The sequence below is a fragment of the Asparagus officinalis genome, chromosome 8, assembly GCF_001876935.1.
Source record: "Asparagus officinalis chromosome 8, Aspof.V1, whole genome shotgun sequence".
Classification (NCBI taxonomy): domain Eukaryota; kingdom Viridiplantae; phylum Streptophyta; class Magnoliopsida; order Asparagales; family Asparagaceae; genus Asparagus; species Asparagus officinalis.
In genome coordinates, this window is record NC_033801.1 from 121514214 (window position 1) to 121538513 (window position 24300).

General features: G+C 37.2%; 2 protein-coding genes, 2 long non-coding RNA genes and 1 pseudogene across 5 annotated transcripts; 2 read left to right on the forward strand and 3 right to left on the reverse strand.

The window, feature by feature from the left end:
• Positions 181 to 2062, forward strand: LOC109851533. The gene is made up of 2 exons (XR_002249874.1): positions 181 to 400; positions 1661 to 2062. It is a non-coding gene; the product is annotated as an uncharacterized LOC109851533 (long non-coding RNA).
• Positions 2839 to 8518, reverse strand: LOC109851531 (translationally-controlled tumor protein homolog). Its single transcript, XM_020421715.1, has 5 exons — positions 8369 to 8518; positions 7034 to 7107; positions 6275 to 6403; positions 6025 to 6182; positions 2839 to 3149 (listed from the first exon to the last, which is right to left on the reverse strand). Exons 1-5 carry the CDS (start codon positions 8394 to 8396, stop codon positions 3032 to 3034), a joined length of 507 nt encoding a protein of 168 aa, XP_020277304.1. The 5' UTR covers positions 8397 to 8518; the 3' UTR covers positions 2839 to 3031.
• On the forward strand, positions 9934 to 13256 carry LOC109851532. The gene is made up of 2 exons (XR_002249873.1): positions 9934 to 10795; positions 12996 to 13256. It is a non-coding gene; the product is annotated as an uncharacterized LOC109851532 (long non-coding RNA).
• On the reverse strand, positions 14672 to 19045 carry LOC109851530 (translationally-controlled tumor protein homolog). 2 transcript variants are annotated; one of them, XM_020421713.1, is made up of 5 exons: positions 18911 to 19045; positions 17430 to 17503; positions 16449 to 16577; positions 16200 to 16357; positions 14672 to 15034 (listed from the first exon to the last, which is right to left on the reverse strand). In XM_020421713.1, exons 1-5 carry the CDS (start codon positions 18936 to 18938, stop codon positions 14917 to 14919), a joined length of 507 nt encoding a protein of 168 aa, XP_020277302.1. In that variant the 5' UTR covers positions 18939 to 19045; the 3' UTR covers positions 14672 to 14916. The 2 variants fall into 2 exon arrangements, with proteins under 2 accessions (XP_020277302.1, XP_020277303.1); XM_020421714.1 differs by lacking the exon at positions 14672 to 15034 and adding an exon at positions 15216 to 15240.
• On the reverse strand, positions 20878 to 22506 carry LOC109821824 (annotated as a pseudogene).

Here is a 24300-nt window from a genome sequence, read left to right on the forward strand (position 1 = left end):
CCTCGAGCCAACTCCTCCGCCGTGAGATCTCGCCGTCGAGCTGCTGATCTCACCGTCGACCCCTTTCTCCTCCTCGAGCCAACTCTTCCAACTCCAGCCCCTCCCCTCCCCCAACTCCAGCCCCTCCCCGTTCGACGCCGACGGCAGCTGGTTCGAGCTCTGGATCGGGGGATGCGACGACCCCCTTCCTCCTCCGCGAGCCAACTCCTCCGCCGTGAGATCTCGCCGTCGAGCTGCTGATCTCACCGTCGACCCCTTTCTCCTCCTCGAGCCAACTCTTCCAACTCCAGCCCCTCCCCTCCCCCAACTCCAGCCCCTCCCCGTTCGACGCCGACGGCAGCTGGTTCGAGCTCTGGATCGGGGGATGCGACGGCTCAGAGGAAGAATAAGAGGCCAAAGTGTGAGTTTTTTGTTGGGGTTTTTGATTTTTATGTGTTTAATTTTAATGGGTATCTTTTAGTTTTGTTGATTGGGAGTTAGTTTGAGATTGAGATTTTGGGCTAGGGTTTGTTGAATTGGATATTGTTCGGTTGGTTTCTGTTAGGGTTTTTGACTTTTTGTAGTTGCAGGCACAACTATTTTTGCATTTTTATCATTGTGAGGAGGTTTGAGGGGTGGAGGGAGGATGGGGGGCTGATGGTTTCTTCTTGCTGCAAGCATTTGACGGATTTTATTTAATATGAAGCTAAGATCAATTGCGGTTCAGATTCCATGTATTTTCAAATGTTGCACTATTACTACTTGATCTTTAATCAGCTTTTGTTATCCTTCCTTAAATTCTATTTACTGCTCTCTCGCTTAAGATGTAGTCCTGTTAATTAATAACTTTAAGTGACAATGGTTGTGTTATCCTCTCAACCTAAACCTCTAGCAAAGATTGATGAGGATCATTAAGGCTCTACGAAAACCCTTGAGCTCATTTGGGCAACAGGGGTAGTAGTTGTTGGCCTATGGACACAAAGGACATTTAAATTGATGGTTGTGGGCATCTTAAGACCCATCATCGGCTGCCAAAGCCATATATGTATGATCTAGTGTAAACGCGTACCCGTTCGGTTTTCTTGTGCTGCAATTAATGTTTCAGATTCATGGTCATACATATTTAAGTTCCCCAAAGGAAAATAGTATCTTCAAGCTTCAATAATATAAGTGTATGGTGTTGAACATGAGGTAATTCTAAAGTGCTGCTTATTGTTGGTCAGATTTTGAGCTTCAGTTTTGCATAGTTCATTTTCATTTGCTCGAAAATCATGTAGTTTGACACAAAAAATTATTGAAAAAATATTAGACAGTACCTAAAATTGGCCCTCGTGAGGAGTTTTTGAACTTTAGTGTCTGTTACTCTCTTGAAAGCCGTCTTATTGGGACAGCCTATTTTGGTTCCCATCAGCTTCAGCATTAGTCCTCCACTGGCCTATGTTTGATAGGGATTCTTCATACGTGATTACGAAAACTGTAGTATAACACTTATCATTTCATTTGTATGCTTTTATTCATTTACTGAAAGTTGAACCATTGTCTCTGTTCTTTTTATATTCCAGATAAGCATTAGGGAGTTTGGTCTCTTTGTTTATGTCTGGAATTGGCATAAGTAGATGTTCATCATCTATGTATTCTTTTTCACTTTCTTCCCACCTATGACTAATATTTTACTTTGAAGGAACTGCCAAAGCTAGGCCAAGATGTGGAGATAGCACACGGCAGTGAAGAGAGGAGGTACACGCGGTGACAAGAGGAGGAGATTGCATAGAACGCGGGCATCAAAAATAACCCCTCGAGCCTAAAAGAGAACCTGGAACTTACAGCTCGAGGCCACACTTTCTACAAAATTTATTAGAACCTGGAGCTAAAAGAGAACCCGATGTAATTTGCTCTGTTTTTGTCTGGGTATTTCTTGCAATGATGTAGATGTGTATGTATATTTAATGGTTTTGTTATGTAAAAATCACATCTACTGCTGGATGAATATGTTGTAGTTAATAATGTTTAGTGTACTGATCGTTCTTGCTGACTGGTGTTGTTAACAATGGTTTGGAATGTGATGCTCTCCCTGTCTTGACAATTGACATACAAGTTTTGTCTATGATCTTTGTGCTCGCACAAGGATTTATCTGATATTGAGGATGTTTGTATGCTTTCAGGTCTTTTCTTTCGCTAGAACTCATAGCATGTACCTTTTACAGAGTATCTTGCAGATTTCTTGATTTCTTTTATGATAGTATTATGCTTGTAGATGTTCATATCAAGCGTAAAAATGGTGAGCATGTTTGATGTTTTGTGTTTCATCAACACAAAAGATTCATTGCAGTTTAACAACAGATTGAATGATATTTGATTTGGAATTGCTGCAACTGTGTTAAACTACAGTTACTTGGATTATGACTTGTTTTTCACTCATCTCATTGAGCGCACAAAAAAAAGGTCTGGAAACAGATTGCCTGGCCATTTCACGGTACAACTTGAGATATCGTCAAATGTCGAACTCGTGAATAAGAAAGAAAAACAGTTTGCCTCTTACGTTAAAATCTTAAGCATACAAAACTCTAACCATCCATATGTCCATAAAGTAATTAGTAAAAACTTAAACAAAATCATCTTCAACTTTTATACAAGTAAATATTCCAATCAAATACTAAATCTCCATGAAAAATATTTTCCATAATCAAGTTCATGCAGCAGCAACACTTGGGTGTATTAAATTGGAGAAAAATTCTCTCAGTGCCTACAGATCAACATCAATCTAACTGCATCCTGCACATCTAATGAAAATTCAGCATGCTTCATTAAGCTGGTTACTCTTCGATCACATGGAAAAAAAAATGCATAAACACCAAAGACAAGAAAATAATCACCACTCAATCGAATAAAATATAACTTAAAAAGTTGTGACAAAAACATTACTCAAACCCACATAAGTTTATTAAATACCACAATTAAAGCACTAAAAGACCCAAGTCCAGCGGCAGCAGATAATTTAGGTAACATAACATTAGACTACAATCTCCTTTTGGAGTTCTGAAAAGAACAGGCTCTAGCACTTGATCTCCTTCAGCCCGTGGGCAAAGTACAAAAAGGTAGGATCACTGGCGCCTTCCTTGTAGTATGCAAAGACCAAGCTACCGTCATCATGCATGCTCTCACCCACAAAGCTGCACAGCGAACAAAAACAAAGGAAATAATATACTTCGATAGAGAGGAATATGACGAATGAGCTTTGAATTGAAGCAAAATGCTTGATCATTTAGCATATGGTGGCAGTGTGGTACTACTCTCTTACAGTGACTACTTGTTTCCTAAAAACCAGATAATGAAGCTATTATGAGAAGTATGAAAAGTATGCAAAGCACTCCTCAGATGTTCCCAAGGTTATTGATAGCAGATCGCGTCGCGTCGCGGCGAGGTACCGCTAAGGCTATTGCGCGCTATTGCGGCGAAATAGCGGCAAATAGCGCACAGTCAAATAGCGGACAAATTTAAATATATTTAAATATCCTAAATAATAAGAAAATTCATAAAAAATCTAAAAATTCTACAAATGCATACTTAATGCCTAAACATGAAGTAGATGTGTACAAGAACAAGAACAAATAACAAGAACAAATAAATAAACAATAACAATATAAGTACTATAACGGTAGAACTTTATTTCTTCACTCTTTATTCATACAATAACAATATAAAGTACTATAACAGTAGAACTTTATTTCTTCAACTCTTTATTCATACAATAAATAAACATGTTATATTTCTTCATTCATTCAATAACTCAATAAGTTATAAATTTATAATGATTTGATTGATTTCAAATGTTGATTATACAGGTTTTCTGGAAGTTGGAAATCTCAAGGGCACTAATCATTTCGGTGCAGCTGCTGGTTATGAAGATCAACCCATTTATCGCATACATATTAATTTGTTGTAAATTTCTTGTATTATTAGTAAATAACAATTGATAAGCTTGTTGTATGAGTATGAATGAAACTATGAAAAAAATCAAGAAATATAGCATCATTGATTCTCGAAATACTGCAGTCCTGAACGTGATGGAAACACCATTTATGGAATACATATTAATTTGTTGTAAATTATTTCACGTATATTTTCATGTAATCATGTGATTAAAGGTTAAACATCTGTAAATATCAAACAAGAGTCCAAGACAGGTGTGCTAACGTGCCATGTCTAATAAAGATGGAAACACCATTTATTATTGACCTTCTTCAGAGTTATTCTTGTTTATTATCTAATATAGGTAAAGGAACAGAAAAATTAGTTATGCAACTATGCAAGTTGGAGAAAGCAATTCAGGCACAAAAGGAATGTGAGATGAGGTAGGAATTCCCAAAATTTGGACCTAGTCCCATAATTTTATACATTTTCCTCTGTGGCAGATCTAGCCAACAGAGATGGACGCCGGAGCCTGAAGCCTGGAGTGGAGATGATGACGTCGATGGACTCCGGAGCCTGGAGCCTGTAGCGGAGATGATGATGTCGCTGGAGCCTGGAGCCTACAGCGAAGATGATGATGTCGAAGGAGCCTAGAGCGGAGAAGATGGGAGCGGAGCTGCGGAGTGCGAAGATGATGAAGTCGAACCGTCGAAGGAGCCTGGAGCGGAGAAGATGGGAGCGGAGCTGCGGAGTGCGGAGATGATGAAGTCGAACTGTCGAAGGAGCTGGAGCGGAGAAGATGAAAGGCGGCTAGGGTTCGGGAGTGAACTGAGGGATTCGTCGCTTTTTTAGCCTCTTTTAACAAGCGGGTTCGGGTTCGGGTCGGGTTTGGGGCAAAAAAAATCAAAACACATTTGATAGCGGGTTAGCGGTTTTAGCGGGTTTGGCCGCTTTTATCCGCTTTTGGCCGCTTTTATCCGCTATTGAGCGCTTTTACGCGCTATTCGAGCGCTTCGCGGTTTTTTCCGCTAAATCCCGCCGCGAACCCCCTACGCGTAGCGCTGAGGGGCCGCGATCCGCTATAGCCCCGCTATTGCCCCGCTATTGGCCGCTATTTACAACACTGGATGTTCCTATCAATATTGATGACTTCAAATGCAGCTTTTAAACACGATCCTAGAAAAATAGATCCTAACAACATCGACTCCTACGGGAAAACTATTAGTTGGAGTCATCTAATAGATGTGCTTCAAGAGCGTCTACAGGCCATGTGCAACTCATCATATAACATTACAGCAAGCCACCATAATGAGATCAATGATCTTTAAGCATATATAACATGAAAAGAAACTCAGAAGAATCTTGAGCAGCACTTGTTATTAGACTCAACCCGTTTAAGACAGATTTATATCTTAATTAACAAGAATTATTAATTATTTGGTTACTCTGACATTCTTTCTTTCTTTTTTCCTTCTAAATTCTTCTATATAGCGGTTGCAATTTCGTCTGGCAAATGATAACAATAGGATAAGAATTGGTCATACTTCTGGCAAATAGAATAGAACAAGGAAGAACCACTAAGATGGTTAAAACATGTAAGAGGAGCAAGCAAGCTGCACGTGTGCTAGGATTATCATTAATCATTAATGAAGCAAAACAATTGACACAAATCATGGCACTTAATCATCATAAACTAGCCGATTTTCATAGGCTAACCTACCAAATAAATAAAGAAAAAGGATTTGTATTTTAACCCCAATATGTTATGCAGGCAGAGCTTTCAAATATTGTACACAAACCAAATCAGAACAAAAACTGAAAATGGAAGAGCCAGAAACACCCAAACCAAGACTTCCATCTTTGGCCTAGGCCACGAGGGTGACTTGGAAGAGGTATTAAATGCATATCAAACAACAAATTTTCATAGTAGAAAACATGATAAACATGCAAATCAATGGCAACTGGATGTAGCACTTGCCGATATCCATACATGACAAAAAACAATAAAATTATAGTATGATATAGTGGAACTAAAATAGACAAAGGAAACAACATCATAAAAGACCAGAACGGTACAAAATTTTGTTTCCAGAGTCGTAACAAAATAAATTCAACTTTTGAGTAATGAGCACTCACAATTGCAAATCTTTGAGCTTCCCAAGCAGGAATTTTGTAGCTCCCTCAATGTTCTTCTTAAATTCCTCCGCTTTTTCACCATCCAACTTAGAATTCAAGAGCTTGATGTAACGCTTCACCCAGGTCACAAACTGCTTCTTGTCAAAGGGAGGTTGTTCCTGTCAAACAAAACAGGAATCTCAGTTCACATGAATTTGCAACAAAAAAAGGCATACACAATTAGATGGTAAAACACAAGTTGAGCAAAAACCTGAAGTCTGAAGGTGTCAACGATATCCACAACCCTGACAGTTTGGTCATCGACTCCTTCATCCTCGCCAGCACCTTCAGCAGAAGGGTTTGCACCAATGTCTACTTCACAAGCTCCTTGAACCACCCACTGCCGAAAAATAAGATATGTAAGTAATCATACTGCATTGCTTATATAGTAATAATTATATCCCCTAATCTAATCATTGACAAGAGAAGTGCTCCATAAACCTAACGTCATCCAGGAGTAAATTCTAGGAGGGAAAGATGGATATATGATATAAGGACCTGCTTCCAACTCTTAAGAAGATCCGAAAGACATGTAGCCAAATAATAAAAATCCCGAAACTGTGTACCAATTGTGGTTATTGAATGTGCTACTTTATCTAATTATAAAAGGTAATATTTTTCAATGAAGAACATCAATGACATACAAGATTGTAAGGATAAAGTCAACAGGCGAGATAGAATAAGAAATTTGGAAGAGAAAAATAATAATATTACTCAATGCAACTTCACAAACAACGAGAACACACTGTTCTCGCAACTTCAGAAACTAGGGTGAAAACAAATTTCGCATTTTGATGCTTCTGGTCACCAAATAAAAAATGGAGAAAATGGAACCTGGTTTGACATTCTTTAAGGTGGCTACTGGAACAATAGAGATATTAAGGACAACTGGTTTTGACCTACTCTTACAGCAAACAAAAACAATTATAACTCCAGGTTACAAGGAAGTAGAGAATATATAAATACTAACCTTTCCCTCAACTTCCCAAAGAACTCCATTTTCAATCTCCTTGTATGGAAAAGAGTCCGATAGAAGCTCATCGCCTGAAAAGTAAAATGATGCAATATATCATTAAATGATATTTAAAACAATGAAATTGCAGAAGTAGTTATTTTATAGAAAAGTAGCAGCATTAATTATAATCAACAAAAAGGCAATATCGAAAGAATTGCATGCAAAAATATGCTGATAGATGTTCTTGTGTTAGTACCAAAGTGAAACAAAAATGTCCAATAAACAACTTTAAGTCGCTGTACCAGACAGGAAAACACAAGTACAAACAGGCTCCAAAGTTTTGGATAACATATCGAAAGGAAGAAACTTTTGGGTCATATTTTTAATACTAGAAATCATGTTCATACGAGAATCTTCTTTAGAGGCACATACTACTTAATCACATAGTAGGTATCTATCTCCATTTCTGTTTCGTCCCTTATAGACTCCTCTTCAATTCAAATTCTCGTATATGCAACAATAGTATAATACTAAAACAAATTAAACTTTAAAGACCTTTTGATTCAAGTGTTTGTTTGCCATAGTTAAATCAAATTTGAGCACTACGTCAAATCAACTAGTGTATGAGTTGTTAAGGACTACAAGAAGACGAGTACCAAAGGTAAAGATGTTTTTATTTTTTTATTTTTTATTTATTTTCTTTTATTTTTTGGGGCAGTCTGATCCTCACAGCTTTGATAAGTAGCACTTTAACTTTATTCATTAGTAGTTTGGTCTGAGTTTTACTAGATCTAGTGTTAAGCAGCTAGCAACATATTTCTCCTAAACCTCAAATAAAAGTAGAAAACAGGACCAACAATTGACACACAGATCAAAGAATAATAGCGCAATAAGGGGAAAAAATCGCGTACATAGTAAAGGTAAAAGCAATTCATGCTTATGGAAACTCTACTACCAATGAAATCAAAGATGACGAATTTACAGCATATCAAATTAATTCATCAATGAAGTATATTCTTCCTACAACATGCAACGATCAAGAAATCAAAAAACCACATCAAATTAATTCATCAATAAAGTATATTCTTCCTTCAACATGCAACGATCAAGCAAGCAATCAAAGACGACGACTTTACAGCATATCAAATTAATTCATCAATAACGCATATTCTTCCTACAACATGCAACGATCAAGCATATCAAATTAATCATTTAGGATCTGAATTCTCTATATCTAAAGGCCGAACCCCTGAATTCGATCCGCTGGCTATCAAGATCGAAACTTTTTCCAGATCCAATGAATCAAACCCCAGATAAAGCCAAAAAAAAGATCACAATCAAACAATTTACCAGTGATAAGGTCCTGGTACACCAACATGACGCCTCCTCTATCTAAAACCCTAACCCTAACTGAAGAAAGCGAGGGCGAGGGAAGGAGGCGAGGGAAGGAGGCGAGGCGAGACGATCGGGCCAAATTTATAGGCGAGCCGAGGGTGTCCTTAGATCTTTGGATTTCTATCTTTAACCGTATGATTGGAGGGCCTTTCTGTAATTTCGCTACATGGGCGCCTGTAGTTTATTTTCGCTTTTTAGTAGGGTGGTTTCTGTAAAATTTGTCGTTGAGTCATGTGGTCTATTTGGTATGTTGACGTGCAGAGTAGGATAAATTAAGATCATTTTGGTTCTTGACGGCGGATGATTGGTTGCAGGAGACTGATCGGACGGATAGAAGTTGTGTTAGATTTTGAGGTCTCGTGTTCTCCGGAACACTGAAAGCGCTGCTTTTTTATTTGTTTTGTCCGCTCTCGGATGAGTCGGTTCATACTTCTCCTGGGTTCGCTAGAATGGCTACGTGGAATCTGGCTCGGTAAATTCTGGTCAATGTTTGACTTCGGGTAATTCTGGTGCGGTTCTTCAGGTAGTTGTCCCTCGAATCTTACATTGTGATATTTGTTCCTCAGATTATCTGCTGGTTATAGTCATTTTAGTGCTAAAAAATAATCTTCATTTAATAGTAGATAAATGTCCCACATTATACGTAATCAAGCTAGCTCTTCACTTTAAGATAACCAAAGACCCACCTCGGACGACTCGACAAGCCGACATCTAGCGAGGGCGACTCGAAAGGCATTACATGTCGACCTCCGGCTAGATCGACTTCTTGATCAACTTACTCGACCAACCATTCGGCCGACATCTTGCGAAGGTGACTCAAAAGACGGTACTTCTCTACCTTCTATTGGACAAGTAAAAAAGACGACGACTACCTCGAGCCCCTTCCCGTTCACTGATAGCTGATCACCTCACAATAAATATCATTAAATGCATGATCGGAGCCATCATTTCTCGGTCATCAATAGTTTTAATGACACATCGGATCACGCCATCACCGCACGCTCCCAATTACTTCACATTAAATGTCGAAGTGACATCTCCTCCACTCGTCGTCCGACACCTGTAAAACAGATGCTGACTTGGCCGCTAGCCCGTACTCGGTCGAAGTTACCATCCTTCCCCTCTACTACCACCATAAATATGGTTACTATTTTTGGCATAAAGGTAAAACCTTTTTCTCTACCCACAATGCTTAAGAACTTCTACAATTCAGTTACTTATTCACTCAAGCAAATTACTGACTTGATCGTCGGAACAACCGGAGAACCCAACTTCGCCCTCTTACGATTTTCTACCAGTGCAGGAAAGAACAACTCACATCAGAACCGTACATTCGGAGGGTTAGATAACCTCTGTCAACCTGATAATTTCTTTCATTTAACTGTTTAATATCAGCCATCAACACTGCTCATATGATCAGTTTCTGTAGTTAGTTGGAATTAAACTGAATGGGAACATTCTATTTTCTTTTAACTTTTTTCTTGAATTGACAACTATGTGTCTATCTCTCTCTTCATACTCTTGAATGGTGGTGGTGATATCACCGATGGTGGTGGTCATCTTGGTGGGGGCGATGGTTGAGGAGGTGAGAGTACCGACAAATGGAAGTGGAGGAGACGAAGGCGATAATACTGGTGGTGATGAAGATGACGGAGGTGGATATGGCAGCGGTGAGACGGAGGAGGCACTCAGAGTACATGCGGAGGATATAGAGATGATGGTCGTGGAGATGGTGGTGTATGTGACAGAGGAGGTGAGAACACCGGTTAAGGAGGAGACGGGGGTGAAGGAGATGATGACTAACAACAAGCATATTAGTGCCTGTTTGGTAACCATTATTTGATTTCAAACACTAAAATTGGCCCAGTTACATTGTTTGGATTCAAAAAAAATTGAATACCAGAAATTGGCCCAAATCCATTAACCACTTAAACCCATAATAGCCTCAGAATTCTAAATCCCTAAATATACCCTATCATTTACAATTCCCACTTCCGCTTCCGCCTTTTTTGACCCCGATCTCTCTCCCACTTCCGCTTCCGCCGTTTTCGACCCCAATCTCTCTCTCTCTCCCCCACTTCAGCTCTGAGTTGCTCTCTCTCCAGTTCCATCAAAACCCTAGCTCCTAGATCCAACCGGCGACAACTCTTCGCTCTCTCTCAGTTCCATCAAAACCCTAGCTCCTAGATCCAACCGGCGACAACTCTTCGCTCTCTCTCAGTTCCATCAAAACCCTAGCTCCTAGATCCAACCGGCGACAACTCTTCGCTCTCTCTCAGTTCCATCAAAACCCTAGCTCCTAGATCCAACCGGCGACGACGATCCAAATGACGACGGCTCACAAGCACTAATCTCACCTTGGACGACGACGGCAATACAACGGTGAGATCCTAGATCTAGGAGAATTGCGATTTATTTTTCTTGAATTTTGATTGATTTGCTCTTATTTCATTGCGTTATGTGTTTCAATAAGAATCCTTTGGATATGTTATTAGTTTGATTAATGATCTCGTCATGTAGTTGTTTAAGAAATGATGATTTATCTATGATTGCAGTGAAATTGATGTTTATTGTGTCATTTATTTATTTATTTTCAATTCATGATCAATGTTGTGATGGAATAGGAATCCACTTCCTAATTGTTGTGTTTCTATAATCTTAAAGCTATTGGTGAAATTATCACTAAAATTTTGGCAATAGATTGACATCAAAATTTTATGTTCTTAATGGTGTCGGTGAATTAATCACTAAAATTGTGGCAATAGCATGAAGTCAAAATTTTATAGATTTTGGCATTTTATTCCATGATTTTCTGATAGAAAGATGAATACCCATCTCAAGTTCGAACACACGCCATAAATTCTTGTATCCATATTACTATGTACCAACTGATTTTCTAGGATTTATCCCAACAGTGTCTTCTTTATCCTTAAATTTCCTAGGCCAGCAATTTGGTGTTGATGTAGAGGACTGATGTCAAAACTTTGTTAATGTTTCCATAGACCTATGAACGGGGTTGCCAAAACCCATGAGCAATGGTGGTGATAATGATATGTTGGGAATATTGAAAATATAGGCATACCCCAGCAGTAAACAACATCATTCATTTCCACTATGATGCTTCATTTGTGCTTTCTTAGTCAATTCATGCATTTTTCACAAAAGGAATCAACGAACTGCACTTCCAAAATTTGAACTTCCCTATGGAAAGCAACAATATCAGACCTCCATCTGGAAATTCATGTCTTGTGTTTCCATGCATAGTTTACAAATTCTTTGTGGTTTTGATATACATTAATGCTTACATATTCTGGTAAATGCAACTATTCAGGAGTTTCTGGTTTTGTTATCTAATCACATATTCTTATAACTACTAGTCACATATTCTTATAATTACTAGATAGAGGTATGTGGATCCCACTCATTATTGCCAATCCCTACTTGTGTTTTCATATTATATGAGTTTTACATAAATTAAATCTCTGTCTTTGCACCTGATTTACTTTTTTGCGAGATAGTCAATATATGTTTGCATATGTGTTTGAATTTGAGTAATAGAATCCTTACTTTTTGTTTCATATTATTATCTTTAGTGTTTGATAATTACGTTTAGTAATTCTAAATTTGTTATTCTTTTCCTTTACATTTACTCCATGTTACATAGTCTGATTCTATCTCTTAGATAAGTATAGTTTTACACATTAATTTTTGATGATGAAATAGTTTAGGAGAAAATGTCAGACCAACAAAGTTTACATGGTCAAAGGAAACGCGTAAGGGAAGAAGTAGGTGAAGATGATGGGAAAAAAGCTAGTTATCGTAATTGTGACTTTCATAATAATGGTAGTTGGAGCATACCGTCATAGAAGAAGGTCTAGCATCAAGGAGATAACATGGAGTGAAGATGTACGTGCTCATAAAAGAGCCCTCTGGATGGACACATTAATGAATGATACAATATGTCGGGAGCAACTACGTATTAATAGGCGTTGTTTTGAGAAGTTGTGTGCCATTTACGATCTAAAGGGGGATTGGTGACTTCTAGGAATGTCACGGTGAGAGAAGCTGTGGCACAAAATATTACTTGCTTACAATTTGTCGGGCTTAGACATTGCACATATACATCAAATGAGTACATAACTAGCAGAGCAACTGAAATTTGCAAGCATTTACTTACCCAACTTACTGTATGCTAGATTTCCTTGCTTGCACACACAACTGATGCGACCTCTAGCATTTAGAGCACAATTACCTCAGAAGCATTCAGCGTTCTGCTAGCTAAGATTATTTGTAATCCAAGTTACAATAGACAACCATAGCAATCCCTCATATAGTAAGCATATGATTATCAATAAGGAGCTCAAAAACTAAGCTATAACTAGTCTCCTGCCTCGGAACATCAGATATAAATGATATATAAGAAACAATAACATAATTACACATTTTAGTAGTAAAGGACTAATATTTCCAGATCATTTTCTAGTCTGGTCTGTGGAGCTAACACCATTGCCTTATTCTGATTTTAAAAGTCTGCACAGTCTTTAAGAATGAAGCTGATTTTGTCTTCTTGTTATTGTTTCAGGTGATTCAAGAACTCACAAAGTAAGACTTTCTGAACCGAGAGGAGAAAACTACAAAAGAAATACAAAGTGAAAGTGTATAAGCATTAAAAAGAAACTCTCATTTGAATCAGATGTAAAAGTCTTAAAGAAACTAGTGCGGGAGCAACTTAAGCATGACACTGTGTAACGGCGAAATATTAACTTTTGTTGGTTTGTACTTTTTGGATATTTTGGATCTCTAGTTTGTTGAATTGTTATATGCAATATTTTAAGTTTTTACTTTTCTTATTGTTTTGGCTAGTGGTGGGCGAGTTTACAAAGTTTTATTGATGATTCTAGTCATTTTTATTGTGATTATTAGGTCAACTATTGATATTACTGCATTTGAGATTTTAAGGTATGTTATCTATATGTCAAATTAGTTGGATATGTGATATCCTATTTGAGGCGTTTATTTCCACCAATTTCAAAGCAAACCTTATGTAATGTGAGTATCTTATTTCTAAATTATCTTTGAGCTACAAATTTAGTTTAGAATTAAAATTCTACTAGTTAGCAAACAACTCAATTAAAAATTTTAAAATTAAAATTCTAAAGTTTGTCAAACATGAATTTCAAATTGAATTCTAGAATTCAAATTAGGATGTTTCCCAAATGAAGGAATTGAATTTGAAATCCTGGATTTCAAATTTTAAAATTCAATTCTGGAATTTGAAATCAAATCCTCGAATCCAAACGTAACCTTAAGGTAATTCGAGGAACTGACATGAGAAAAAATAAAGATTGGGAGGGCTAATGTCAAGTACCTATGATCTTAGGGACTAGTACCTAAACATCTCTTTTCTAATAATATTTTCGTGCAATCTAGTCCTCCTACTTTCCCATTAGTTCCTAAACACCTCGCGGGTGGCCTAGCGGCTTGTGGCTCTGGGGCTGGGGGGCCTTTGCTCACGAGGCTGAGGGTCAGTTTCCAAATTCTGACTCTCAAATATTCAGCACCGCAGCGCCTTTGCTGTCCACCTGAGCCTGGAGCGTGAAGAGGTTATGGAGTTTACTTGGCTGGTATCGTCATCGGATTTGCAATGTCAGGCTTGGTTGAGCCCTCTTGTTCTCCTCGTCAATGAGTTATATCCTATGTTTTCCATGGCCGACTCGAGGGGTCAAACTCAGGCTCCATCTTGATACCTAACAGTCTCAGCCAAGGGACTCGAGGGGTCAAACTCAGGCTCCATCTTGATACCTAACAGTCTCAGCCAAGGGACTCGAGGGGTCAAACTCAGGCTCCATCTTGATACCTAACAGTCTCAGCCAAGGGACTCGAGGGGTCAAACTCAGGCTCCATCTTGATACCTAACAGTCTCAGCCAAGGTTCCTCGCACCCAAAATTTTACGTTGTTGATAATGCTCATATTTTTGCTCGCAGAAACAATTACCTTCAAGGCTTCAACTATAGTTTATACTTCAATTAGTTTCAACCGAACAGTAAGTTTGTGTAAAATATATTTTCCACGATAAAATCGGCCAAGATTTTAACAAACCAAAGACCGCAGCGGCATTTACTATCAATAGCCCGCACTTTTCAGTGAAGAGCCAGTATGCTTCACTGAGCTGGTTACTCACCCAAAGCACCAGCCACTGGAAAAAGGAAGTACACCAATAGACCATTACTAAACCAATCACAGGGTAATCATGCATAAACGCTAGAAACAAAGAAGAACGTTGATTATCAATCTCCAATAGAATAAAACTCAAATCAATAAAAAAAAACCGACAAAATCATTACTCAAACCCTCATTAGTCTAGGTACCGCACCGAATAAATACCAAAAGACAATAATAGGCAAGCACACACTAGTCCAGCAAGCAGCAGATAGTTTAGGTAACGTGACACTAAGACTACAAATCTCCCCTTTAGGAGGTTTAGGGCTCATCAGATCGGGCCCTAGCACTTGATCTCCTTCAGCGCGTGGGCGAAGTACAAAAAGGTAGGGTCGCTGGCGCCATCTTTGTAGTATGCAAAGACCAAGCTACAGTCATCGTGCATGCTCTCACCCACGAAACTGCAAAGGGAAGAAAGAAAACCATAGGCTTTGTTAGAGAGAGATCAAGTAAATGCATGTAATAAGCAAATTGATTAATCATCGCCACAAGGTAGGAACTGCTCTTACGACTGGCTATTTCTGTTTCGTAAAATCATAATGAAGTTGTTATGATAAAGATAGAAAGTGCACAATCGCTCCTCTGATGTTCCTATCATTACAGATGGCTTCAAATGAAAGGAGCAAACATTAACCATCGCATAGGGTTGCAAGAATAGCTTAATCCAAAAAAAACACTGGTGCAAAAACTTTCAAAAACATGATTCTAGAAGCATGCATAGCAACATTGATCACTATGGAATAACTATTACAGCCATATTTTGGGTCATTACATGGACATACTTCAAGAGTATGTGTACAGTATGTACATGCAGTAACAGCTAGCCACCATAATGAAATCAATGTTCTTTAAGGATAGTAAACACCGAGAAATTATGAAAAAATAAAACTCCGCAGAATCCAATACTCAAAAGGTAATAGCAGTTAAAATTGGGTGAAAGCAGCCTACAGCACAACATTGACCTGAAAATGCAAGTATCTTGAGCAGACACTATGTTATTAGAGAGGACCCCTTTAAGACTGATTTATATCTTAATTAACAAGAAATTGTTAATATAGCTAACCCTGCAGTGTTATGCAGGCAGAGACTTTTGGTTTGTCAATTTTCAGATACTGTCAATTCAGTATAAACAATCATGTTTCTTGTTACATTGATTGATCATCTTTTCAAATAGACAAATACTCTACACAAATCAAATCAGAATTGAAACCAATAAAGGGAAGAGCCAGAAGGGCTCAACCCAACGGTTCCCTCTTTGGTCAAAGGCATGAATGATTTCGAACAGTATTAATTTGTACCTAGCATATCAAATAACAAATTTTCATAGGAGAAAGCATGCTAAACATCCAATTCAATGGCATCATGGGACTTCGGCAATTGTCAACTTAAGATAAAAGGCATCTAACTACGTACATAAGTGACAACACCAAAAATAACAGAAATATAATATGATATTACACCTACTGGAAGAAAATAGAAGGAATCATGATAGAAGACCAGAATGGCACAAAAAACTTGCTACTAGAGCCATAACAAAATGATTCAATATCGAGTATGAGCACTCACAATTGCAAATCTTTGAGCTTTCCAAGTAGGAATTTCGTAGCTCCCTCGATACTCTTCTTAAATTCTTCCTGCTTTTCACCATCCAATTTAGAACTCAAGAGCTTGATGTAGCGCTTGACCCAGGTCACAAACTGCTTCTTGTCAAAGGGAGGTTGCTCCTGTGAAACAAAACAAACCATCTCAATTCACATGTGTGTAATTTAGAGTAATATAATTGATAAATAAAAGATGATCAATATGAGAACAGACCTGAAGCCTGAAGGTGTCGACAATGTCGACCACCCTGACAGCTTGGTCATCAACTCCTTCATCCTCACCAGCACCTTCAGCAGACGGGTTTGCACCAATGTCTACTTCGCATGCTCCTTGAACAACCCACTGCAGAAAAATATGACATGTAAAGATCATACTGGATTTCTTATTATACCAATTGTATCATAATCTGACCACAGACAAGAGAAGTGCTTCATAAGCTATGCTGCATGGGTATAGATATGGGTATGGGACAAGACAACTTTGTAAAAGGTAGGGTAGAGGGTTAATGCTATATAAATATTTATACACACACATTATTTATTGAAATTAATAATTTATATGAGAACAAGAATGATAACTAAATTCCTATAACATGCTTATGTTTCTTTTATCTTGTGGACTATAAATTGGAAAATCACTAGATTTTGAACTAGACATGCAAATGATCCTTCAAACCATAATTTGGCATCTGACCTATGTCCAACGAGTTTTAACAAGTGGATGTGAAGTATAGGATATATATATCCAAAAAAATGTACGTGAAGTAACAAGTGGATGTGAAGTATAGGATATATATATCCAAAAAAATGTACGTGAAGTGTTTTAAATTAAAACATGTGTTGTATAATTGAGTACATGCCTGAATACATGTATGCATGTATGCATATATGCAAGGAGTTCCAAGGAGTTTGGGTATGGTTACGGATACGTGTCCAAGACAGGCATGGCTTCAGATTAGAAGTACCCTACCCGCATAACATAGTTTATAAATCAAGCGTCATCCAACAATAAATCAAGAAATACTGTTTCTATATTCTTTTTTGTGGCTAACTAACTAGAACAACAGAAATATTAATAGCAACTGGGAACAACAGAAATATTAATAGCAATTAGTTTAAACCCACTGTTCTTATCTAACAAAGAGAACACTTATAACTCTCGGTAAGAGGTAAATGGGAAAGATCAAATGCTAACCTTCCCATCAACTTCCCATAAAGCCCCATTTTCAATCTCCTTGTATGGAAAGGAGTCAGACAGAAGCTCATCACCTGGAAAGTGAAATGATGTTATATATCAAGATGTGATATTTAAAACAATAAAATTGCAGCAACAATAATTTTATAATAAGCAGCAGTTAATTATAATCAACAAAAAGGCATGTTAAATCTAATATCCAAAAAGAAAAACTGGATGCAAAATACAATGATACACATTAACTTGTTAAGAGTACACAAGTAAAGAAAAGGTTCAAAAGTCTAACGTAACATATCAGAAAGAAGCAACTTTCGGCTTCTATAGAGAAGCGTACTACTTCACTATATTGTAGATATCCATCTCAGATTTAATTGTCCCTTACATAATCCTTTTCTATTCAAGTTACTTATGTATCAAAATATGCTATATAATAATAATATACTAATAGAACGAATTAAAACTTTACAAGCCCTATTTAATTTCAAGTGCTTCATTGTCATAGTTAGATCAACCCTGAGCACTATGTCAGAATGTGAGTTAAGAACTCCAAAAATATGGGTACCAAAGGTTGAGATGTTTATGACAAATTTTTTTTACCTTGGAACTCACAAAAGTGAAACTTTTCTGCTTAAGGATAACAAAATCCGATTTTGTTTTTCAAATTAAGACTCATACACAAGCCGGATTTTGTTTGTCAAATTAAGATTCCTACATGAGCCCCCAAAATTGAATAGTGGAAACAAAGGTCACCCGCTCTACATATATTTCCTTCACGTCTGATCCTTACAGTTTTGATTATAGAATTCAACTTGGTTATCACTGGTATGGTCTTAAACCTCATAGATCTAAGATTTGGCAGCTAGCAACGTAATCTGATAACCCTCAAATCAAAAAAAAGCTAAGTTTATTGACAGGAATGATGACTAATATCCAGATCAAAATAAAAGCAGGTTATGCTTATGGAAGTCTGCTAACCATGAATAAAAGAAGACAGCTACACAAATAAATATACTAGATCAAAGCTTTAGCAGTTGCAACAATACTTAATTCTTACCCTCAAATCAAAGAAGCTGAGCTATCAGCAGGACTAATAATTAACACTTAGATCAAAGGACAAACTCTAGTAACAAAGAAATCAAAGATGATGACTTTGTCGGATATCGAATTAGTTCATCAAATAAAGTACGTTCTTTTCTAGGACATGCAAGATCAAAATTTTAATTTAAAAAAAAAACATCTTATGCCAAGACGCACTCCAAACTCAATAATAACAACCAGCATATACAAAAAAACAGATCTAATCACAAGAACTACGTACAATGTCAACAATTAAGGTTTATTTCTAGATCTTCTAAGACCTGAAATATTAAAAAACCCTAATTTCGATATATTGTTCATCAAAATCAAAACTTTTTTCCAGATCCAGTGAATTCAAACATCTAAAACATACAAAAAAAACGATCGAAATTGCAGATTTTCACCTGTGAGAAGATCCTGGTAGACCAACATGATGCCCGCTCTGATAAAACCCTAACCCTAACTGAAGAAAGCGAGGGCAACCGAAGGAGGCGAGAGGGGGAACAAGCGAGTCGATCGGGGGCGATTTATAGGCGACTCGAAGGCTTTCTTAGATTTTTCGATTTCTATTCCCAACCGTACGATTTGAAGGCGTTTCTGCAAGTTCGTTAATCGACGGCTAAAAATTATTTTTGATTGTGCAGGGTGGTTTCTGTAAATTTTGGCCTAATAATTCGCATATTCGTGGTAAGATTAGAATTCGACGGTGGCAGTCGGCGATCTGGTATGTTGACCGGTGGAGTAGGATAAGGGTGAGAATAATTTAGTCTTGACGGTGCATGATTGGCCAGGAAAAGATCGTATTAGAGGGTGAGTTCTCGTGTCCGGCGGAACAGTTGAAAGCGCTTTCTTTTTTTCCCCGTTTATTTTGTTCGGCTCGGATGAGTCAGTCCTGACTTTTTTTCGGTTCGGTACGTTGAACCGGGTCAAGTAAAGTTCGGTCGTTGGTCAATTTGGCATTTTAAGATCCCGCTTTCTTTTCTTTTGCTAATAATCTCTAGCTAAATTTCAGAGAAACACCCTTAAATTTGGATGATTATCAGATAAACCCCATAGCTGTAAGATTATTTAGAAATCCCCCCAAACGACATTAATACCAATTTTCGCCAGCAAAAATAATCCCCAGCCTGATTTTATCCGCTAGCGAGAAAATTGTAAGAAAAATGTAGTTAGCCCCTGTTAGGGGCTGTTTGGTTGTAAGTTTTTATTAGGTAAAAGGATGAAAAATGTAAAAAAAGTGGGCCCTAATGTCAGTTTTCTTCATTTTTAATTGTTTGTTTGTATTTGTGAAAATAGCGTAAAGTGATTTACTATGCTGACGTGGCATGGATTCACAAATCCCTTCAAAATGGTCTGATTTTGAAGGAAAGCTGACATATGTGTCAGAAATGAGGGGGCTACGCCAATGGAATCATTTGAGAATGTACCACACAATAACCACTTTTTACACTTTCCAAACAAGCAATTAAAGTTATATTTTGCAAACCAAACAAGAAATTTATGATTCCAATGGAATCAAAAACAAACAAAGAAAAGTTGCTCGGTGAAATTGATGAGGTAGACAACAACTTTCTGAGTTGCGTCATAAATACACAATTTTACCAACAACAACCAAACAGCCTCTTAAGGGGTTTTCTGACAAATACTTAAGAGAGGAGAATGCAAAGGGAAGAAAAGCACTGGGAACCAAAGAAGGTGGAGGCCATGGGGGGTGATTCTCTCTGCTAAAAGGTCAAATATTCCTTTTAATGTGGGGTCCAACAAATGCCAGTGTTTTTAGCACAACGGGCTGGAAGTGGGCTAGGCTTATGATTTTGCAGTTTCTATAATTCAAAATGGCTGTTCGTTTGCAAGTTTTGGTACCTAATTAGTTTGAGTCCAATAACAGAACAGCTAATGCTTCTAAAGCAATTTTCGGGCAAGAATTATTGAGAAACCCCTACTGATGTTTCTTATTTATTCATAACTGTATGACATCTTTTCAAATAGACAAATACTCTACACAAATCAAATCAGAATTGAAACCAATAAAGGGAAGAGCCAGAAGGGCTCAACCCAAGAACGTTCCCTCTTTTGGTCAAAGGCATGAATGATTTCGAACAGTATTAATTTGTACCTAGCATATCAAATAACAAATTTTCATAGGAGAAAGCATGCTAAACATCCAATTCAAGTGGCATCAATGGGAGCTTCGGCAATTGTCAACTTAAGATAAAAGGCATCTAACTACGTACATATATGACAACACCAAAAATAAACAGAAATATAATTGATATTACACCTACTGGAAGAAAATATAGAAGGAATCATGATAGAAGACCAGAATGGCACAAAAAACTTGCTACTAGAGCCATAACAAAATGATTCAATACTAGTATGAGCACTCACAATTGCAATCTTTGAGCTTTCCAAGTAGGAATTTCGTAGCTCCTCTGATACTCTTCTTAAATTCTTCCTGTTCACCATCCAATTTAGAACTCAAGAGCTTGATGTAGCGCTTGACCCAGGTCACAAACTGCTTCTTGTCAAAGGGATAGTTGCTCCTGTGAAACAAAACAAACCATTCATCAATTCACATGTGTGTAATTTAGAGTAATATAATTGATAAATAAAAGATGATCAATATGAGAACAGACCTGAAGCCTGAAGGTGTCGACAATGTCGACCACCTGACAGCTTGGTGCGATCAACTCCTTCATCCTCACCAGCACCTTCAGCAGACGGGTTTGCACCAAAGTCTACTTCGGCATGCTCCTTGAACAACCCACTGCATGAAAAATATGACATGTAAAGATAATACTGGATTTCTTATAATACCAATTGTATCATAATCTGACACAAGACAAGAGAAGTGGCTTCATAAGCTATGCTGGCATGGGTATAGATATGGGTATGGGACAAGACAACTTGTGTAAAAGGTAGGGTAGAGGTTTAATGCTATATAAATATTTATACACACACATTATTTATTGAAATTAATAATTTTATGAGACAAGAATGATACTAAATTCCTATAACATGCTTATGTTCTTTCGTTTATATTCTTGTGGACTATAAATTGGAAAATCACTTAGATTTGTGAACTTAGACATGCAAATGATCCTTCAAACACATAATTTGGCATCTGACCTATGTCCAACGAGTTTTAACAAGTGGATGTGAAGTATAGGATATATATATCCAAAAAAATGTACGTGAAGTAACAAGTGGATGTGAAGTATAGGATATATATATCCAAAAAAAATGTACGTGAAGTGTTTAAATTAAAACATGTTTTGTATAATTGAGTACATGCCTGAATACATGTATGCATGTATGCATATATGCAAGGAGTTTCCAAGGAGTTTGGGTATGGTTACGGATACGTGTCAAAGACAGGCATGGCTTCAGATTAGAAGTACCCTACCCGCATAACATAGTTTATAAATCAGGCGTCATCCCAACAATAAATCAAGAAATACTGTTTCTATATTCTTTTTTGTGGCTAACTAAACTAGAAACAACAGAAATATTAATAGCAACTGGGAACAACAGAAATAATTATAGTGCAATTAGTTTAAACCCACTGTTTCTTACTAACAAAGAGAACACTTATAACTCTCGGTAAGAGGTAAATGGGAAGATCGAATGCTAACCTTCCATCAACTTCCATAAAGCCCCATTTTCAATCTCCTTGTATGGAAAGGAGTCAGACAGAAGCTCATCCACTGGAAAGATGAAAATGATGTTATATATTCAAGATGTGATATTAAAAACAATAAAATCGGCAAGCAACAATAATTTAATAATAAGCAGCAGTTAATTATAATCAACAAAAAGGCATGTTAAATTCTAATATCCAAAAAGAAAACTGGATGCAAAACAATGATACACATTAACTTGTTAAGAGTATACAACAAGTAAAGAAAAGGTTCAAAAGTCCTAACGTAACATATCAGAAAGAAGCAACTTTCGGCTTCTATAGAGAACGTACTACTTCACTATATTTGTAGATACCCATCTCAGATTTAATTGTCCCTTACATAATCCTTTTCTATTCAAGTTACTTATGTAAAAAATATGCTATATAATAATAATATACTAAAGAACGAATTAAAACTTTTACAAGCCCTATTTAATTTCAAGTGCTTCATTGTCATAGTTAGATCAACCTGAGCACTATGTCAGAAATGTGAGTTAATAGAACTCCAAAATATGGGTACCAAAGTTTGAGATGTTTATGAACAATTTTTTTTTACCTTGGAACTCACAAAGTGAAACTTTTCTGCTTAAGGATACAAAATCCGATTTTGTTTTTTCAAATTAAGACTCATACACAAGCCGGATTTTGTTTGTCAAATTAAGAATTCCTACATGAGCCCCCAAAATTGAATAGTGGAAACAAAGGTCACCGCTCTACATATATTCCTTCACGTCTGATCCTTACAGTTTTGATTATAGAATTCAACTTGGTTATCACTCGGAGGCCTTAAACCTCATAGATCATAAGATTTGGCAGCTTAGCAACGTAAATCTGATAACCCTCAAAATCAAAAAAAAGCTAAGTTATTGACAGGAATGATGACTAATATCAGATCAAAATAAAGCATGGTTATGCTTATGGAAGTCTGTCTAACCATGAATAAAAGAAGACAGCTACACAAATAAATATACTAGATCAAAGCTTTAGCAGTTGCAACAATACTTAATTCTTACCCTCAAATCAAAGAAGGCTGAGCTATCAGCAGGACTAATAATTAACACTTAGATCAAAGGACAAACTCTAGTAACAAAGAAATCAAAGATGATGACTTTGTCGGATATCGAATTAGTTCATCAAATAAAGTACGTTCTTTTCTAGGACATGCAAGAATCAAAATTTTAATTTAAAAAAAAAAACATCTTATGCCAAGACGCACTCCAAACTCAATAATAAACAACCAGCATATACAAAAACAGATCTAATCACAAGAACTACGTATACAATGTCAACAATTAAGGTTTATTTCTAGATCTTCTAAGACCGTGAAATATTAAAAAACATAATTTCGATATATTGTTCATCAAAATCAAAACTTTTTTCCAGATCCAGTGAATTCAAACATCTAAAACATACAAAAAAAACGATCGAAATTGCAGATTTTCACAGCTGTGAGAAATCCTGTAGACCAACATGATGCCCGCTCTTGATAAAACCCTAACCCTAACTGAAGAAAGCGAGGGCAACCCGAAGAGGCGAGAAGGGGGAACAAGCGAGTCGATCGGGGCGATTTATAGGCGACTCGAAGGCTTTCTTAGATTTTTCGATTTCTATTGCCCAACGTACGATTTGAAGGCGTTTCTGCAAGTTCGTTAATCGACGCCGCTAAAAAATTATTTTTTGATTGTGCAGGGGGTTCTGTAAATTTTGGCTAATAATTCGCATATTCGTGTAAGATTAGAATTCGACGGTGGCAGTCGGGATCTGGTATGTTGACCGGTGGAGTAGGATAAGGGTGAGAATAATTTAGTCTTGTACGGTGCATGATTGGCCAGGAAAAGATCGTATTAGAGGGTGAGTTCTCGTGTCCGGCGGAACAGTTGAAAGCGCTTTCTTCTTTTTTTCCCCGTTTATTTGTTCGGCTCGGATGAGTCAGTCCTGACTTTTTTTTCGGTTCGGTACGTTGAACCGGGTCAAAGTAAAGTTCGGTCGTTGGTCAATTTGGCATTTTAAGATCCGCGCTTTCTTTCTTTTGCTAATAATCTCTAGCTAAATTTCAGAGAAACACCCTTAATTTGGATGATTATCAGATAAACGCCCATAGCTGTAAGATTA

Excerpts from the sequence above, each read along its gene's own strand:
- LOC109851530 (XM_020421713.1), bottom strand. The coding sequence starts at position 18,938 with ATGTTGGTCTACCAGGATCTTCTCACAG. Across the intron at positions 16,358-16,448 it reads TCGACACCTTCAGGCTTCAG|GAGCAACCTCCCTTTGACAA; the intron begins GTCTGTTCTCAT and ends TTTGTTTCACAG. Across the intron at positions 15,035-16,199 it reads AAGCTCAAAGATTTGCAATT|TTTCGTGGGTGAGAGCATGC; the intron begins GTGAGTGCTCAT and ends TTCCCTTTGCAG.
- LOC109851531 (XM_020421715.1), bottom strand. The coding sequence starts at position 8,396 with ATGTTGGTGTACCAGGACCTTATCACTG. Across the intron at positions 6,183-6,274 it reads TTGACACCTTCAGACTTCAG|GAACAACCTCCCTTTGACAA; the intron begins GTTTTTGCTCAA and ends TTTGTTTGACAG. Across the intron at positions 3,150-6,024 it reads AAGCTCAAAGATTTGCAATT|CTTTGTGGGTGAGAGCATGC; the intron begins GTGAGTGCTCAT and ends TTCGCTGTGCAG.